Source organism: Scomber scombrus, chromosome 10, assembly GCF_963691925.1.
Source record: "Scomber scombrus chromosome 10, fScoSco1.1, whole genome shotgun sequence".
NCBI lineage: Eukaryota > Metazoa > Chordata > Actinopteri > Scombriformes > Scombridae > Scomber > Scomber scombrus.
The window spans coordinates 5,654,165-5,673,507 of record NC_084979.1 but is presented as its reverse complement, the minus strand read 5'-3'; the positions used below and the strand labels follow the sequence as shown (position 1 = coordinate 5,673,507).

The following is a 19,343-nucleotide window of genomic DNA, read 5'->3' as shown; positions in this document are numbered from 1 at the left end:
GGTATGAATTATGCGTCTGTGCCACAGAATTTAATTATTCTCCACAAAATGTTAAAACACACAGCAGAAGAATTCTATTGTTTGTTTTTAATCTCATCAGGGGAATAGTTGGTTGAAATAAAACATGTCAACTTTATCCTTAAAAAAAGGCTCCCATAGTCCCAAGTTATATTTAGTGTATTATACTAAATAAAAGTTGTCTAATTCTATTATCCAAATTAAGAAAACCTATTTAATTTATTTAATTCAGACTAAGTTCTCTGAATTTACCAACTTAGGAAGGCTGTGAAGGACAAAGGCATGCTATGAGCTGTCCTGCGGTTTGAGCCTGTGGAAAGAGGGTGGCCACTCAGAGTTAGGGGAGTGGTTAAAGGGGCGGACCTGAGGGCCCACAAGGTTTATATAGTTTAAAAGCTTCCCCTCTCCTCCTGCCTTGTGTCTGTGAGCTTCCATTTCAGCCTACCCAGCCTGTGCTTTTCTCTCCTACTCACAGTCTCTCTCACACTCTCCAGCTACAATGAAAACCTCTAAGCAAAGTACATACTCTGTGCGCTCCTCAACCAGTAGCAGGCCTTCTGCTGTATCCATCACCCGTACCTCTACAGGGCCTGTCTACAGGGCCCCCACTATCCACGGTGGGGCCGGTGGGTCCCGCATTAGCATCTCCTCAAGCGTGCGCAGTGGCCTGGGAGCCGGTATGGGAATGGGAATGGGAATGGGAATGGGCTCCGGAGCAGGGGGCTTCTCCAGCAGCACCCAGGTGAGCGGGAACAGCGGAGACATCATGGGCAACGAGAAGTTTGCCATGCAGAACCTGAACGACCGTCTGGCCAACTACCTGGAGACTGTGAGGAACCTGGAGCAGGCCAACCACAAGCTGGAGATTAAGATCAAGGAGGCCCTGGAGAAGAGCGGACCTGACTTCAGAGACTACAGCAAGTACCAGGCCATATTGGACGACCTGAGGAGGAAGGTGAGGAGAATTTGGGGGGAGGATGGTGAGAACAGATGGAGGGGAATGTTTTGATTTATTATGTGTTCAACAAAAGCAGATTAGGGGAAAGTTAGGATATAGGGAGGGAGGCCATGTGAATGGGTGAGATGAAAGATGAAACCCAGGGTGAGATGTGACGAGAAGATGTGAAGTAAGTGTTTTTGAGCATATAATGGATTATACATATGTGAGCAATAAATTCTGCACCCCTTGACCTAAATGTAACCTCATCAGTACTCTGGGTTACTGGAATCCTAACAGGGTGGGAGGGGGGTAGTCTGGGTTCCTGCTGGTACTCGGCACAGAGCCCGCTGCTACGCTATGGGCCGGGGGCCGGGGCTGAACCGGAAACAGTATGGCAGAGGAATGTTGGGGGATGAGGGGTCACAGAGACAGGAAAACAGACGAAACAACAAACAATTTAGTCCTGGGACTTTACAGACTGGAAAAGGTCAACATGCAGGCCCATACATCATGACCTTAACTACCTTTTTCCTCAAACAATGTGATGTTTGTTGGACAATGGGACTGGTCATACAGTAGCTGATAAGGATAGGTAAAGAAGAGAACTCAACACAGCACATTATGGATTCGGATCTTATTCACTTATTGTAAAATATTTCAAGGTGGAGCTCAGTTTAGTCCCTTTATGTCCTGCTATTAATACGTAATTAATCTGATAACACAATTAATTTCACATTTACCTGATACAGCCTATACAAATACATCCGGCATAATCAGTGTAATTAGATGCAATGCAAAGAGATTTCACAATATAAAGACAAATAACGGCATTGCACAAACAGGAAAAAGTGTTAATCATTCATTCCATGTTTCGCCTCATTGAAAACCACAGAAAAAAACCCAGAATAACTGAGACAGAACTGGAATGTGTGATCCTCCACTTGCTGCCATTCAGCCATTCATTCAAAACTTTATTTTTCCTTTTTCAGAAAATTATGTGGAACATTCCAGTTATTTTGGTTTGATCCATTGGGCCAAACTGGAGAGACATCCAAACATGTTTCTCATGTGTCGCAGTTCAACATGTGGAATTAGTATTATTTCTTTGTCTTCTCACTGTGGGAAAGTGTGCATGCCCACAAAGAGTCTTTTTCTAATATTTCTCCCTTTGGGACAAACACAGATAGCAACATCAAGGTCAGCAAACCCTCCTTTGAAAAGATGACGTAAATAAAATTGGCAAAACAGGAAGCAAAAAGATATCTTAAAATCTTATCAAAACAGAGGGGGTCAAATGAGATTTCTGTTTTGAAATAAGGTTTTATTTACTCTACTAACAGCTGAGGGCCTCAGTTAATCTAAACAGCCCAGGGTCAAAAACATTTTCTTTTGGAATGATGCAAAAATCCCTCAAACCTGCATCTGAGAAAACACAGGCTCTCACGTCAACATTAAGACAGCACTGATCCAGTACAGCACTCAGTCAACAACCCATGCAAACACACACATGCACACGCACCTACACAGCAGAGCACGCACATACACATCACCACAACCGCCATCAATGCCAATCTTATGCAAATCACCTGCTCCCGGTCTGCTGACAGGAAAGATCCTGTTCCTTAGCAGCGACGGGACAGTTGCTGCTTGGCAGTCACTGATTGGCTCCTGGGCTTTGTGACGTGGATGTCTCCCCAGCCATCCATCCCAGCTCTTATCTAAAGCTAAAGCAAATACCGAAACCATGTGGTTTTTAAAGCAGCCCACTGGCCCTATCCTCATTTACACACACAAACAAAGACACTTTTGTTCCAACTCAAAACTTATCACTATTTATTTCACAGGTATAATGCTGTATCATTGTCATATGTATGTCAGTGCAATGTGCTTATACTTCAAAAATAGACATTTAATGAAGTCTGACTTTTTGAATTTTAAAATAAATAACACAATACCTACAGAAACAAAGTGTAAAAACAGCAAGTTGTGCTTTAATTATGTGTCATTTCTTGGCTGAGAGCTGGTGGATTTTCCTACCTTTGGCCAGAGCCAGACTAGCTGTTTCCAGTCTTAATGCTAGACTAAGCTAACTGGCTGCTCGCTGTAGCTTCAAAAAAGGTCAAAAAAGGTTTTAATGTATTATTACTTGGTGATATGAGTAATGATTTTACAAAAAAAAAGGAACAGGTTATGACCTGCTTTTTCTGTCTTTGTCAGCTCTTTAGTGTAAAATGTTCACCCAGCTGTTGGTTGTCTCTGCTGGCTCATGTCTGCAGTTTGCAATCTAAATAACCTGTTTCTTTTGTAAACATTGTAGGTGTTTGATGCCACCACCGACAATGCCCGCCTGGTTCTCAACATCGACAACGCTCGCCTGGCAGCTGATGACTTCAGAGTGAAGTAAGGCCCGCCCGTTGTACCGCTGCAACTGTAAAACGCTAAGCCAGACAGCTTTGACCACACCCAATTCTACTACTGAATGGGTTGTAGGATAAACACATATCGTCATTATCTAAAGAGACAATTGTTTGTTTTGTAGTCATAAATTGTGAATATCTTACTAATCAGGACAATCAACATGAGTCAGTTATCACAAGTCCTAAATTGGACCGATCTCTGTACTAGGATTTGAAGTTATCCTAACTGCCCTGCCCTGCCCTGTGCTGTTTAGATATGAGTCAGAGCTGGCTATCCGCCAGTCTGTGGAGGCTGATATCATTGGTCTGAGGAAGGTCATTGATGACACCAACATGAGCCGCATGAACCTGGAGAGTGAGATTGAATCCCTGAAGGAAGAGCTCATCCACCTCAAGAAGAACCATGAAAATGTGAGTGTGAATACATTCAAATCCTCATCGCAACTTTAAAACACTTCAAAAGATGTGTTTGCAATTTTCTTTATAATATCAAATATTCATAACTAAATGAAAATCCAAAGTTAAAGTTCATAGAAAAATTTAACATTGGAAATATAATGACATCAGTGAGCCCCACCCACATCAGTGAGCCCCACCCACTTCAAACCAGTGAGAAAACCACTGACAAAAACAGAATCGCAGAAATCTCTTAACCAAAACTGTTCTAACATTAGCAGAAAAAAGGTTGGTTAATGTTGGACTTGATCACATATCACAAGAAGCTGGTTTAGAAAATAGGTTCTCAGGGCCTTCACCATGTGCTAAGACTCTGGTTTATCAATGAAAGTCAAAGATTAGTCACGCTACTTCACTGTTGACAATTTTAGTCCTGCTTTCAACAAAGTCTAATATATTTCAAACAAAAGCTACTTTCCAAACGCCCCTGGCTATCATTTCTGCAAATAACCACGCCTTTACAAAACCTGAATAAATATTTGCTGACAAGCTCATCCCAGTAATACCCTAATTATCAGTGTGTGTGCTTAAGTTTTGTACATACGCACTTCTTCAAAATTAAACGACCACATAGGTCGATTGTACCTATACTCCAGAACAACCCATAGGAGCACTTACAGAATGACTCATAGGTGTGACTATCAGGTGCGAAAATAGGAGGGTGATTTGCCACTCCCAAAAGCATTACAAATCACTGTTAAAATATCATTATGTTTTAGGTAATGACAATGCTGTGGTAAAGGTCACTTACGCTGGCCATAATTACTATGGCCACTAGAACGCCTAAACATAATTATAGAAACGTATATTTCGACCTATACAGCCCTTTTTCTTGTGAAGAATGGGCTTTACATGTCGTTCACTACACCACAACTGTAGCTGACATGTCCTGAGAGGCTGCAGGGTATTCATGCACACAAGCTAAAGAAGACTGCAGTGGGAAAAGGGCAGTATCGTAACATAAATCTCAAATGTCAGTGTTTGAATTATGTGGCAAGCCTCATCGTTAAATGGTTCCCGTCCATCTTTGGTAGAAGAAAAAACACCAAAGCATCCAAATGACCATAATCTAGATGCTTAAGCAATAACACAACCATTTGTTTACTGAGGGAACTACTGAACTAAATATTTACAGCACCAGACACAGGTTTACATACTCCCCCTGTTTACCTGCCCATGGCATGTGATTGTGGTTGGAAAAGGCCCGGAGACAGAGCAGGGTCAGATATCAATAACACTCTATCAACTTCAAATGATAGAAAGAATTCACGAGGACATCTTCTAAAAAAAGTGTAACTTTTCCTTAATTCTACTTTCCATTCTTGTGTCTTTAGGAAGTTATGGAGCTCCGTAACCAGATCGCCCAGTCAGGAGTCCATGTGGATGTTGATGCTCCTAAAGGACAGGACCTGGCTCAGATCATGGCAGAGATAAGGGCCAAGTATGAAAAGATGGCACAGAAGAACCAGGAAGAACTCAAAGCATGGCACGAAACTCAGGTAAATTATTTACAAGAAACCGGAGTATCATCTACAAACAGGGAAGTTCTTCTGCAGTTCAAAGTCCCTAGTTAACAGTGTTTTTAAATAATCAGAAACGTTGATTTATATATATATATATATATATATATATACTTAACATATATTTTAATCTTGATTTCAGATAACAGAAGTGCAGTCCCAGGTCATTCAGAACACAGAGGCCCTGAAGGGTTCCCAGACAGAGGTCAATGACCTGCGCAGACAGTTGCAAACCCTGGAGATCGAGCTGGAGTCACAGAAGAGCCTGGTGAGAAGCACTCAGTCAGCACACAGTTCATTTACCTCAACACACGCCTATCTTAACACCCCTGCAATGCTCAAGTCAGCACTCTCACTTCAAGTCTCTCACATTTACTTTGTTGACATAAGCTTTACACTCCGGTGACCAGTTGCTATGGCGCTGTCATCGGCCACCTGGGTTCATTGTAAAATTTTAACCCATTCTTTTCTTCCCCTTTTCTACTCTCTCTCTGCTCACAGAAAGGATCTCTGGATGGCACACTGAGGGACACAGAGATGCGTTACAACATGGAGATCGAGTCTCTCAACTCCGTCCTCCTGGGTCTGGAGGCAGAGCTCACACAGCTGCGTAACAACATCCAGCTGCAGACACAGGAGTACGAGACCTTGCTCAACATGAAGATGAAGCTGGAGGCAGAGATTGCAACATACAGACGGCTGCTGGACGGGGAAGACTTCACGTATGTAGATATTACTTTTATTGACAGAATTGTTCAAAGGACAAGGAAAAGTACATCATTTAGTAGAAACTACCTGACTTTTGACGTTTTCTCCATCTTTCCATTCAGGCTCCAGGACGCTCTGGAAGACCAGAAAACAGTGAAGACCAAAGTCATGACTGTCACGCAGACCCTGGTGGACGGCAAGGTGGTTTCCTCCAGCACAGAGACCAAGAACCTCTAAATACCGGAAGCAACCATCTGACAGGCCCAACAATCACTGCATCATAACACTAACATCCGATTGACCAAACCTTTTTTTTCCCCAATTGGCTCTTGTTACTTCTAACCATAAGAACAGCACTAACCATAAGAGTCTCAATTGATGCTGCAATTAGTTTGACTTCCTGGGTATACAGCTCATCCACAGGCTGAAAAAAACTGGATCAGAGGAAAACAAAATCATCTTCTATTTATTTCATTATGACATTCTTTTATTTATGTTTTTGTGTTTGTCGACCACGTGTTCACAAGAGTTCAGATTTGGAGAACTGTAAGCTTTTTCAGAGACAAAATGACTGATAACAATGAATATTTCAAAGTAATAAAAGAGTCCAATTCAATGTTAACAATCTTTTTTTTAAAAGTATTTCATCATTTTTAGTTTTCTTTCTGTCCAGTTGAATCTTCCTGTTGCGCTGTGATGTTCAGACATATCAATAAAGTGCATTCCAGAAATTCTTAATCATGTGTTCATGGTGTTTTGTTTGAAAGGAGAAACCATTCATGTACCAAATATATGAGATTATATCATCACAATATGACAGAACAGAATAAATGAATGAAACTGAAGGACGTGACAACAGCAGATTTGACAGAAAATAATTACCGTTTTCAGTCCTAATAACAAATTTCATGGCATCCATCGAACTCCTCTTCTCACTTAGCCCACTTATTGTTTCAATGATTACATTCCAGGGTTTAAAAATGTGTTACACTTCCTGGATTGTTTCGTCTCACAGGTACCTGAAACAATACACTCCCACCAACACACTTTTTATTCTGAATACCAGGTTGGTGTGATTCTATATTTTATATTTTTTCCAATTGTCAACAAACTACATGAATACCAAAACTTTTCTTTCAATACTGTCTGACTGCTGTCCCAGTCTGTGGCACTCAGCCCCAAGCCCCTCCACTCTTACAGAAGATGTAGATATATAAAAAATGGCTCACAAATGTATAGTTTATATTTATAAAAAGTTAATAATTTCTTAAAACAGCTATGTGCTGTATATTTTTTATCGAATGTTATTCAAACAGGAGTGAATAGCTCATTTGTTTGGAACTATTCTGCTGTGCTTTTATTACCATTTCGGGCTCTTAGGGGTATTTACAGGAGCGGGACATTGTACCATGTGTGAGATTGACTCAAAAGAAACTACAGTATTTTTGGACAACAACAGAGCTCTTTGGCACAAAGGTAGAATAAGTAACCTACTGTATAATGCTTTGGCTACGGAGACAATACATATTAATAAGATCAATTGAATTGTTGTTTTTTTTTCTTTTTATTGATAATAAGAAACCATCCTTACTGTATCCTTTTAGCTTTTGATCACAGCTACCATAGATACAGCTCAGTTACTAACCATAATCGTGTGTCAGCACACCTGCTGTATTTATCTTTGACTGATTGGTTCAGAATGGGTGTTGGTGGGACAAAGTCTAGACAAGGCTAAAGGTAGTAATGCAATATAGATAAGACAGGTGTGGCAGGAAGGAATATTGCCTTTCAGAGTGATATATAAGACCCCAAGATTCCTCTTCGTCCCTCACTCTCAGCTGCCTAATCCCTCTGCACCACTTCTCTCATCTGATCAGCACAATATTGCAATGGAGCAACATTTTATGAGACGCCAGACCTCTATCGGTTACCATCCACCACCCAGTCCGATAAGTTCCTCCTACGCCCACAGTGTTAGCGGAGGGGCAGGGGGCTACGGGACCAAGATATCTGTCGCCTATGGCCGTGGTAGCGGTGGGTATGACTACGAATCAACATCCTCGGGGATGAGTTCTGGAGCCCTGGCCATCGGGAATGAGAAGGTAGCCATGCAGCACCTGAATGACCGCCTGGCCAGCTACCTGGAGACGGTGAGGAACCTGGAGAAGGCCAACGGCAAGCTGGAGATCAAGATCCGAGAGGCCATGGAGAAGAGAGGCCCAGTGGAGGATAAAAACTTCGACAGGTACAACACCATCATCTCGGAGCTGAGAGCCAAGGTGAGTCAACGAATCAATTAGGCAATCTTTATGATATTGATTAGTGTCTTGTTTAGTCCAGTAGCTTAATAGAAAACAAAAAAAATGTCATATATGCAATGTGAAATTTTCATAAAGAATTGCATAAAGAAGACTGCAGTGATAAATCTGTGTCTCCTTTAGTGCTCTAATGCCCTTATATTGCCATAGCTCAGCTACCTCATTCAGTTGTGATTTACAGAACTGTGTCCGATTTCTGATTTACAAACTAATTCAATGTTCAATGATTGGTTGATGTACAATCAAATATTCCCTTAACTCGTAAATGTCAAATAAGGTTGAGGGCAAGAGTCAGTCCAGACTGAATGAGTTCAACTTTATTATCATCCCCCCCCCCCCCCCCCCCCCCCCCCCGCACTCAAGATTTACTACCCATAGTCTATTATCTGTAATCCATGTTGAGCTATGATACTTTGTAGATAGTAAAACATTGATAACCTGCTTTGTTCTTTTATGATGTATAGCATGTAATCAAAGGCAATTCTTTCACCTGCACAATTCACAAGTCACTGAATACATGCAGTTTATTTATATTTCACACATTTGCAAAAAAAAACATGTCTTTCTTTCAGATACTTCTAATGATCAAGGACAACGCACATCTCGCTATCGCAGTGGACAACGCACGCCTGGCCTCAGACGACTTCAGAGTCAAGTGAGTGTTCAGCTTTCTATAAATCAGGGTCTCCATCTTTATCATTATCTGTCATACAGTATGTGTTATTATCAAGCTACATTGGTGATGGTTATGACATATTTCAATGGTAAAACAGAACCTAAATATTAAGTTACTTTCGCTTTCTTCCAATAGGATGGAGTATGAGCTAGCCATGCGTCAGACAGTGGAGGCCGATGTTGCGAGACTGAGGAAGCTTCTGGATGACACCAATGTTATGCGTATGCACCTGGAGAGCGACATTGAGTCTCTGAAGGAAGAGTTGATCACCCTTAAGAAGAACCATGAGATGGTGAGGGAGGGACTACTTGTCAGAAATAATTTGAATGTTTACAATCAGCCTACTCCAACTTAAAGATGCACGAGCAAATCAAAGATTGAATACCAATGTATACTACTAGGAATACTACTGTAAATAGGATTGTAAATTCCCACCTTTAAGGAAAGTTAATAATACTTGTCTGTGTTGATGGTTTGTGAACTGTAACCAAAATAATGCAAAACACAGTATGTGGGACAGTATGTGTCTGCATGTTACCGATCACTGATTCAGCTATGGCTAAAACAAACAATTAATGTGCATGGTTAAATTAGTAAGCAATATGATGGTGAAAACTGGGACAAATGGCGTGTTCTCACCCACTCTGTCACACCAACATTGTGGCAATCAGTGTGTTCCTTAAGCTCTTTGCACAGGATAACCCCTCTTGCCTTGCTCAGGAAATCACTCCCAATCTATTTCCCCATCAACAGGATGTTTCTGAATTGCGTGGACAGATCCACCATGGCGTCCATGTGGACGTTGATGCTCCTAAAGGACAGGATCTGGCTAGGATCATGGACGAGATGAGGGCTAAGTATGAGCTGATAGCACAGAAGAACCAGGATGAGGTCAAAGCATGGCATGAATCTCAGGTACAGCTGAATTCATCCGGTCTACATCAATGCATGACACATTCATGGTTGACAGGCTGTATTTGTTAAGTAACTGTATTTTATTTTTTATCCAGATCACAGAGGTGCAGGGGCATGTGAATGAGCAGTCATCTGCCCTGAAGGATGCCACGAATGTAGTGACTGAAACTAAGAGGAGCTATCAGGCACTGGAGATTGAACTGCAGTCGGAGCTTAGACTCGTAAGAATCTTTGTGCTTATTCACCACAACATCCTGCTTTCATATCATGGAGAGCCTAATACATTTATACCTGACATCTGTTAACTAATTTACTCATTGGGAATTGTTGTTAATAGTTCCTTTAAGGAATAGTTTATTTACTTTTATGCCAAAACAAGAGTTAAATGAGAAAATTGAGCAGGGGGAACAGCTAGCTTGGCTCTGTACAAATTTTTAAATAATTTGTTCAATCTATTAAGTTTGAGCTTTAGAGGTTCTGGTAGTTGTATTTTGTCACCTTTACACGAAGGCTAGCTGTTTACCTGTTTGCAATCTCTTGACAGAAAGAAAACCTGAAGGCTACCCTCCGTGACGTCGAAATGCGTAACAGCATAGAGATGGAGAAGTACAACGCAATCCTCCTGAAGCTTCAGGATGAGCTCACAAAGATCCGCGCCGACATCCATCACAGCATGCGCGAGTACGAGCAACTGTTCAACATCAAGGTGAAACTGGAGGCCGAGATCGGCGAGTACAGGAGGCTGCTGGATGGAGACTTTAAGTGAGTATAAAGAGAGCATGGAAAAAGCATGGGACAGAGCATTCAAACACAGTTGAAACCATTGCAAACAGCCAAACATTTAATGCACTTCATTGTGAGCTGAGCAGTATTGGAGCCTTGTTCATTCCAGGGAAACTTTTGCAAATTTGATTCAAATTAACACCATGCAAACCTGGAGCTACATTGATATGGAAAGTAAAAGCAATTCATCAGCATCAATGCTCAATACTCTTCCCATCACTTACATTTCTATTATATAATGTCAGCACGTGGATACCTGAGGGCTTTAAGACAAAATATATTCAAACTTACCTAAATAGTGATATTAAGGATTTAATTCCAGTGTAACAAAATTTGAATTGACCTAACTCTTTTGTTCTTTTTCTCCAGACTTGAGGATGCAGTTGCAGTAGTTAAGGATCCTAAGGTCGAGACCAAGGTGGTAACAATCACTCAGAGACTGGTGGATGGCAAAGTGGTGGAACAGAGCCAAGACGTCCAGTCTGCTTAAAATGAAAGTGGTGCATTAAAAACTGAAAACCTGTGAAACAAAAATAAAAGGAACTACAAAAAAGTGCACCATCATGCCTGTGACTGTTTTTGGTTTTGAAATGGATGAAAAATATGTTCTATGCTGTCATTGCCTATGTTTCATTTATGAGAAGATATATTCATTTATTTCCCTTAAAGGAATGCTCCACTTGCACAATGTAGTGTAGTGCACTGTTTACATCTGGTCAACCTGCTCTCACCTCTGCAGTGACATTACCTTCACCTCCACTTTCCACTTTCATGGTTAATTTTGTAAACAATTTTTTTTTAAATATTTCATCATTTTCAGTTTTCTTTCTGTACAGTTGAAACTTACTGTTGCGCTGTGATGTTCAGACATATCAATGCAAGTCCATTTCAGATATTCCTCTTCATGTGTTCATGTTGTTTTGTTTGAATGTAGAAACCTTCATGAATACCCAACCTAGTATGTCTCTGAATACTCTCTGACTGCTGTCCCTGTCTGTGGCATTCATTCCCAAGCCCCTATGCTCTTAAAGGATATGTAGATATTTAAAAAAAGGTTCACAAATATAGTTTATTTTCTTTTTTTAAGTAAATCATTTCTTAAAACAGCTATGTGCTGTATATTTTTAGCAAATGTTATTCAGACAGGAATGACTCGTTAATTTTTTACAGGAGCAGGACATTGTACTGTATGTGGGATTGACTCAAAAGAAACTACAGTGTTTTTGGACAACAAGAGAGTTCTTTGGCACAAATGAAGAAGAAGTACTGTATTAATGTTTTGGTTACTGAGACTATACATATTTAATAAGATCAATTGAATTGTTGGTTTGGTTCTTTTGATTGACAATAACAAATAAATATAAGAGCAGAACCATACTTACTGTATCCTTTTAGCGTTTATCACAGCTACCATAGATACAGCTCAGTTACTAAACATAATCAATATGACAGTGTCAGCACACCTACTGTATTTTTCTTTGACTGATTGGTTCAGAGTGGGTATTGGTGGGACAAAGTCTCGACAATAAGGCTAAAGGTAATAATGCAATACAGATAAGAAAGGTGTGGCAGGAAGGAATATTGCCCTTCAGACTTTTATATAATTCCCCAGGACACCTTTTCGTTCCTCACTCTCAGCTGCCATATCCCTCTGCATCACTTCTTCATCTAACTGATCAGCACACATGGCAACCGTCAGCGGAGGCGCAGGAGGCTATGGGACCAAGTTCCCCACCAACCGTGACACATGGCTTGACACCGACTTTGGCGGTGCACATATCTCCAGATCAACATCCTTGGGGTCCACCTCTGAAACCCTCGCCATCGGAAATGAGAAGGTAGCCATGCAGCACCTGAATGACCGCCTAGCCAGCTACCTGGAGACGGTGAGGGAACTGGAGAAGGCCAACAGCAAGCTGGAGATCAAGATCCAAAAGGTCATCGAGAAGAGAGGCCTGGTGGAGGAGAGAGACTACGACAGGTACAACACCATCATCTCGGAGCTGAGGGCCAAGGTGAGTCAACGAATCAAGTAGTCAATCTTTATGATTCTGGTTGGTGCCTTGTTTAGTCCAGTAACTTTATAGAAAACAAAAAAAACTGCATATATGTAATGGACGGTTTCATATAGAATTGCATAAAGAAGATTGCAGAGTGATAAATCTGTGTCTCCTCCAGTGTTCTTGTTTGCAGTGTCTCCAAGTAAAATAAAAGGTCATATAGTGGCATGGATGCCTCTAAATTGCCATTTGTACCTCAGTCAGTTCTGATTTACAGAACTGTGTCCGATTTCTGATTTACAAACTAATGCATCCAAATGTTTGTTATATGGTAGTTGTTCAGAGATTGGTTGACGTACAATAATCTATTCCCTTGCCCTGTAAATGTCAAATAATGTTGAGGGCAAAAGTCAGTCCAGACTTGATCAGTTATGGACTTTATTATCATACCCCCAGCACTCAAGATTTATTACCCTTTGTCTATTATCTTTACTTCTATGTTGAGCTATGATACTGTATAGATAGTGTCAAAATAATTTGTTCTTTTATGATGTATAGCATGTTATCAAAGACAATTCTTTCACCTGCACAATTAATCAGAGAAAATTACAGTTTGTTGTCCAAACTGAGCATGGGAAACAGAAAACAGAAAATGTCATTGGATACATACAGTCTATTTATATGTCACACATTTGCAAAAAAAAAGATACTTGACATGATATGGGACAACGCACATCTCGCTATTGCAGTGGACAACGCACACCTGGCCTCAGACGACTTCAGAGTCAAGTGAGTGTCCAGCTTTCTATAAATCAGGGTCTCCATTTTTATCATTATCTGTCATACAGTATGTTTTATTATCAAGCTACATTGGTGATGGTTATGACATATTTTAATGGTAAAACAAAACCTAAAAATTGCGTTATATTCGCTTTCTTCCAATAGGATGGAGTATGAGCTGTCCACTCGTCAGACAGTGGAGGCCGATGTTACGGGACTGAGGAAGCTTCTGGATGACACCAATGTTATGCGTATGCACCTGGAGAGCGACATCGAGTCTTTGAAGGAAGAGTTGATCACCCTTAAGAAGAACCATGACATGGTGAGGGAGGAACTAACAACCAGTCTACTCTAAATCAAAGATTGGGATAATATGGTTCACATACCATATTGATGGTATGTGAACTTTAACCAAAAATAATGCAAAACACAGACAAAACTGGGACAGTATGTGTCTGCATATTACAGATCAATGATGGAGCTATGGCTAAAACAAACAATTAACAAGCATGGTTAAATTAGTAAGCAATATTATGGTAAAAACTGGGACAAATGGCGTGTTCTCACCCACTTTGTCACACCAACAATGTGGCAATCAGTGTGTTCCTTAACCTCTTTGCACAGGATAACCCTTCTTGCCTTGCTCAGGAAATCACTCTCAATCTATTTCCCCATCAACAGGATGTTTCTGAATTGCGTGGACAGATCCACTATGGCATCCATGTGGACGTTGATGCTCCTAAAGGACAGGATCTGGCTAGGATCATGGACGAGATGAGGGCTAAGTATGAGTTGATAGCACAGAAGAACCAGGAAGAGCTCAAAGAATGGCATGAATCTCAGGTACAGTCAAATCGGTCCAATCAACATCAATGCATGACACGTTCTTGTTGATGGTTGACTGGCTATATTTGTATTTTTATTCTTTATCCAGATCACAGAGGTGCAGGGGAATGTGAATGAGCAGTCATCTGCCCTGAAGGAAGCCGCGAATGTAGTGGCTGAAACTAAGAGGAGCTATCAAGCACTGGAGATTGAACTGCAGTCAGAGCTTAGCCTCGTAAGAAACTTTGTACTTATTTACTTGGAATCTCACTCATGCTTGTTTTGCATAACATCCTACTTTCATACTACGGATAGCCTAATACATTTATACCTGGCATCTGCTTAGTATTCTGTTCATTGGGTATTGTTGTTAATGGTTGCTTAACGGAATAGTTTATTCACTTTCATGCCAAGACAAGAGTTAGATGAGAGGATAGATACAACTCTCATCATACAATATGAAGCTAGAGCCAGGAGACAATTAGCTTAGCCTAGCATAAAAAAATGGGAGCAGGGGTTAAACAGCTAGTCGGACTCTGTACAAAGTTTTTTTTAAATAGTTGTTTAGTCTTTTTAGTTCAAGCTTTAGAGGTTCTCATAGTCGTATTTTGGCTAGCTGTTTGTTTACAGTCAAGCTAAGCTAATCTATGGCATTAGTCAATCAGATAGTAAAACTTCTCTTTTGTCTCTTGACAGAAAGAAAACCTGAAGGCTACCCTCCGTGACATTGAAATGTGTAATGACATGGAGATGGAGAAGTACAACACAATCATCCTGAAGCTGCAGGATGAGCTCACTCACATCCACAATAACATCAAGGGGAACACGCTCAAGTACGAGCTTCTGCTCAACATCAAGATAAAACTAGAGGCCGAGATCGCTGAGTACAGGAGGCTGCTGGAGGGTGGTGGAGACTTTACGTGAGTATAAGAAGAGCCAGGAAAGAGCATGGGGTGGAACATACAAACACAGTTGAAACCATTGCAGAAAGCCAAACATTCAGTGCACTTCATTGTGAGCTGAGCAGTATTGGAGCCTTGTTCATCTCGGGGAAACTTTTGCAAATTTGAATCAAATTAGCACCATGCAAACCTGAAGCTACATTGAAATGGAAAGTAAAAGCAATTGATCAGCATCAGTGCTCAATACTCTTCCCATCACTTACATTTGATCATAATGTCAGAATGTGGATCCCTGAGAACTTTAAGACTCAAAATCTATTTAAACTTACCCAGGTAGTGATGTGAAGGATTTAATTCCAGTGTAACACAATTTGAATTGACCTAACTCTTTTGTAATTTTTCTCCAGACTTGAGGATGCAGTTGATCATAAGTAGGTTGAGCATAATGTCAAGACCCAACTGATAACAATCACTAAGAAACTGGTAGATGTTAAAGTGGGAGAAGAGAGCAAGGACATCCAATCTGCTGAAAATGAAAGTGGTTCATTAAAAACTGAAAACCTGTGAAACAAAACAAAAATAAAATAAATAAAAAAGTGCACCATCATGCCTGTGACTGTTTTTGGTTTTTGAAAAGGATGAAAAAAATGATCTATGCTGTCATTGCCTATGATTCATTTATGATAAGCTATATTCTCATTCCCTTAAAGGAATTCTCCACTACGCACAATGTAGTGTAGTGTACTGTCTACATCTGGTCAACCTGCTCTCACCTCTGCAGTAACATTATCTGTGTCTCCACCTTACACTTACAAGTCAATTTTTACTTATTGTTAATAGTATTTGCTGTTTATAGTGTTTTTAGCATTTTTGATCATCATGATAATCACCTCAGTGTCTTGGATAACCACGTTCTTTATTAGAGAGAGGAAAGTGGCTGGGGTGTGTCTTTGTTTTTCTTTGTTATCTTGACCCTCCCTAGAGCTAAAATCTTTTTTCCTTGAGCCTCCCCTAGTGATATTTTATTATAGTCACACCAAAGGTAGGAAGTCTTAGGGAAAATAAAAAGCAAAGTCTGACCTTTTCCAACCATTATGTTTAATAGTGAACTAGGACTCTTAAACTTTGGGCCGCCGACCCCCCTTCAAACTACCAGCCCATCTTACTGTCCTCTCCAATAGTACTGCAAAAGTTACTTATAACAATACCAGATGTGAAACAATAAGATGCTAACTTAGTCCAGCCACTGCAATGAGCAAACAGCACGGAGGGAGTGAGAGTTAACACCAAAACAAACAGATAATCCCTTAAGCAAAATGCAAATAATGGCATCATCACACAAGCTGTGTGCACACTTCCGTAGAATATGGGTGCAGCATGACAGCCGGCCATCACACACACACATCAGTCACGCTCACAGCCAACATTAGTGACGTGCATATTAACGACATTTTTTCTAAAAAAAACTCTTAACATACATAGTGGTGTCAGCTGCGGTCAGAATAATATCAGTTGGTACAGCGACCATTATTAGATTTTAACAATATAATCCATAAGTCCCCTACCCTCCATGTTAGCTGATGGGACATGAACCAAACAAAAAAATCAGTAGTACATGTCATATAACTTTTGTCTGTTTCAATCAATCAATCAATCAATCAATCAATCAATCAATCAATCAATCAATCAATCTTTATTTATATAGCACCAAATCACAACAAAGGTTATCTCACAGCATTATTAATGAGTTGTTTTACAATATAAATCATGATTGATAGCTGTGATAGTTGCTTTCAAACCTCCATCAGGCAGCATGACTGCTGAGGGTGTCCCACAGGCCGTCATCCCACCACCTGACTATACTGCGCAGACTCTGGCTCCAAATGACATGGAAGCTCCAGGAAAAGGAGATATTTTGGCTTCACTTTTGCATAGTGGTATGAAGCTGAGATGTGTAGCCCATATTTACAGTCAATAGTTACTCCTGACGTGTTTATCTGTTTGTTTGTTTGTTTTTTTGCTGGGCAAACTGTTTAAGTGGAGTGTAATATTTCAGTTTTAGCAACTCTTCCAAGTACAGTGTAAAAAAGAGCCATTGCAACCTAAGATTAAAGCTTAAAATGAGTGATGATGCTTCACTGAGTGACTGGTTAACGTTGCTTATAGTTATTTAAGACACTGAGGTGATTATCAAAATGATGAAAAATGCTAAAAACACTGTATAAAATCTGTAAGCCAAATTTGAAGCTAAAATAGGGAAATAGCCTCATGTGCCAACCATAAAACTACAACTTGTTACACATCTGTGGATAGAACAAACCAAATTTAAGTTGTTATGTAACAAGCATTAGAGGTTCTACAAGGTGCATTTTGTTAGTTTTGGGCATAGCTGTTTACTCTTGTGTTCAGTTTTTAAGCTAAACTAACCATCTTGTAGCTCTAGCTTCATATTGAGATATGACGGCAATCAACAAGAAAGTGGAGAAATGTATTTCCCAAAATATCTTTTTGGGAAATACACTTTTTTAATAATAAAAGTGTTTTAAGTCAGATATCAATTTCACGTTCAAATGACTATGCATGTACTGTTAACTGTTATAGTGATATTAAACCTACATATTATACCTTAATAAACTTGCAACACACAGATCCGGATGTAAAGTAACTCCCCTGTTATGCATACTGATGGCTGTCTGGCCTCCTGCCATCATCCTCCTACACACCCAAGTCTGCAGTGAGATCGGGAAATTCTTTCAGCTTCTGAGAATTTCACATTCTGTCCCGCAGCTCTTTAGCCTTGTCCCATAATAGGCAGAGGCCTCGTTTCCCATGCCATGTCCAAGCAGACCAGTTCAGCCCTGCGTCGCTGCTATCTGTTTATTTTCATTCATTTAAGTCATTTAAATTCCTACGTCCTGTTTGATAAAAATGTAACCTCTTTTGGACTCAGTTAAAACACTAAATAACTTTATGTTAACAGGCCGTTCATATGTTGTTTAAAGATATGTGTGTGTGGAGGGGGGGGCAACAGAGTTTGGTAATTGGCTGGGAACTTTTTAGACTGTAGGGGATGATAATACAGCTTACACTTAACCTTTAAAAATCAATGCACTATTCATCTTCACAATGTCACGATTTTGGGAAATGCACCCTTACAGCTTTCCACAGTGGGTAACATTCATCATTCTGCCAGATTCTAATCACGACCGGTTTCCCAACCGCAGCTGACAACATATAATAGTTTTCTAATTTGTGCCAGTTTTCAGTGCAATATTATATGCCACAGCTGGTATTGTGCAAAGTATCTGTGACAGTGTGTGTGTTGTCTTCTCTGACGCTCTAGGCCTTTGTTGCAGGGTTCTGCCATCACATCCAATTTACAGACAGACGCTTCATATTCTGTCCTCGCTGGATGAAGCTGGGCCGACAAACCACAGAGACAGAGAGAATTCCAAAGGAGGTGAAGAAAAGGAGGGATGAGTGGACAGACAGATCTATGAGATAGATGGGATGATAGAAAGTAAAAAGGACAGAAGTGCATATTTCTACTGCATGCCAGCAATTCCTCAGTGAGCCTCGTGAAGAGATAACTGAACAATACCTTTTTTTCTGCATGGACAGAGGTTACCCAGAGGATTTACTTTGCTCCGTCATGTTACTTGTCAAGAGTCATTCATACACTGTGTTTATGTTCACAATTCTAATGCTAGCATGTTGCTGTTTAGCAGGTATACTATTGGCAAAGTCGTGAGTTCTTCAGGTATTTAGCCAAGTGAAACTTTAACAGCTGCTTCTTGGGGAGTCTGATTTGAAATTACAATATAAAGTTTTGGGGGAATTTATTGGGATCTGTTTCTGTTGGGATGAAACAGATCCCAATAAACTAGATGAAAAGTCAATGTCAAAGTTATTACAATCCATCTTTGAATGGGTGTACCAAATTTCGCAGTAATCCATCCAACAGCTGTTGAGACCTTTTAATAAAACTTTAACCTATGGTGGTGCTAAAGGAAAGGTCAGATGATCACCTGAGTAATTAGAATACATCATCTGGTAACGAATAAATGTATTTACCAAATATCAAA

The 19,343-nt window shown here is 40.3% G+C and overlaps 2 protein-coding genes and 1 pseudogene across 2 annotated transcripts; all 3 read left to right on the top strand.

Moving 5' to 3' along the window:
• The first annotated feature begins 415 nt into the window (after positions 1-415).
• Positions 416-6,797, top strand: krt18a.1 (keratin 18a, tandem duplicate 1). Its single transcript, XM_062426559.1, has 7 exons — positions 416-973; positions 3,276-3,358; positions 3,630-3,786; positions 5,166-5,330; positions 5,494-5,619; positions 5,853-6,073; positions 6,182-6,797. Exons 1-7 carry the CDS (start codon positions 518-520, stop codon positions 6,294-6,296), a joined length of 1,323 nt encoding a protein of 440 aa, XP_062282543.1. The 5' UTR covers positions 416-517; the 3' UTR covers positions 6,297-6,797.
• A 1,217-nt stretch (positions 6,798-8,014) lies between these two features.
• Positions 8,015-11,277, top strand: LOC133987490 (keratin, type I cytoskeletal 18-like). Its single transcript, XM_062426873.1, has 7 exons — positions 8,015-8,338; positions 8,950-9,032; positions 9,189-9,345; positions 9,807-9,968; positions 10,064-10,189; positions 10,513-10,730; positions 11,121-11,277. The coding sequence occupies exons 1-7, from the start codon at positions 8,126-8,128 to the stop codon at positions 11,239-11,241; spliced, it is 1,080 nt and encodes a 359-aa protein (XP_062282857.1). The 5' UTR covers positions 8,015-8,125; the 3' UTR covers positions 11,242-11,277.
• Positions 11,278-12,436: 1,159 nt separating this feature from the next.
• LOC133987286 (keratin, type I cytoskeletal 18-like) lies at positions 12,437-15,825 on the top strand (annotated as a pseudogene).
• Positions 15,826-19,343: the final 3,518 nt, after the last annotated feature.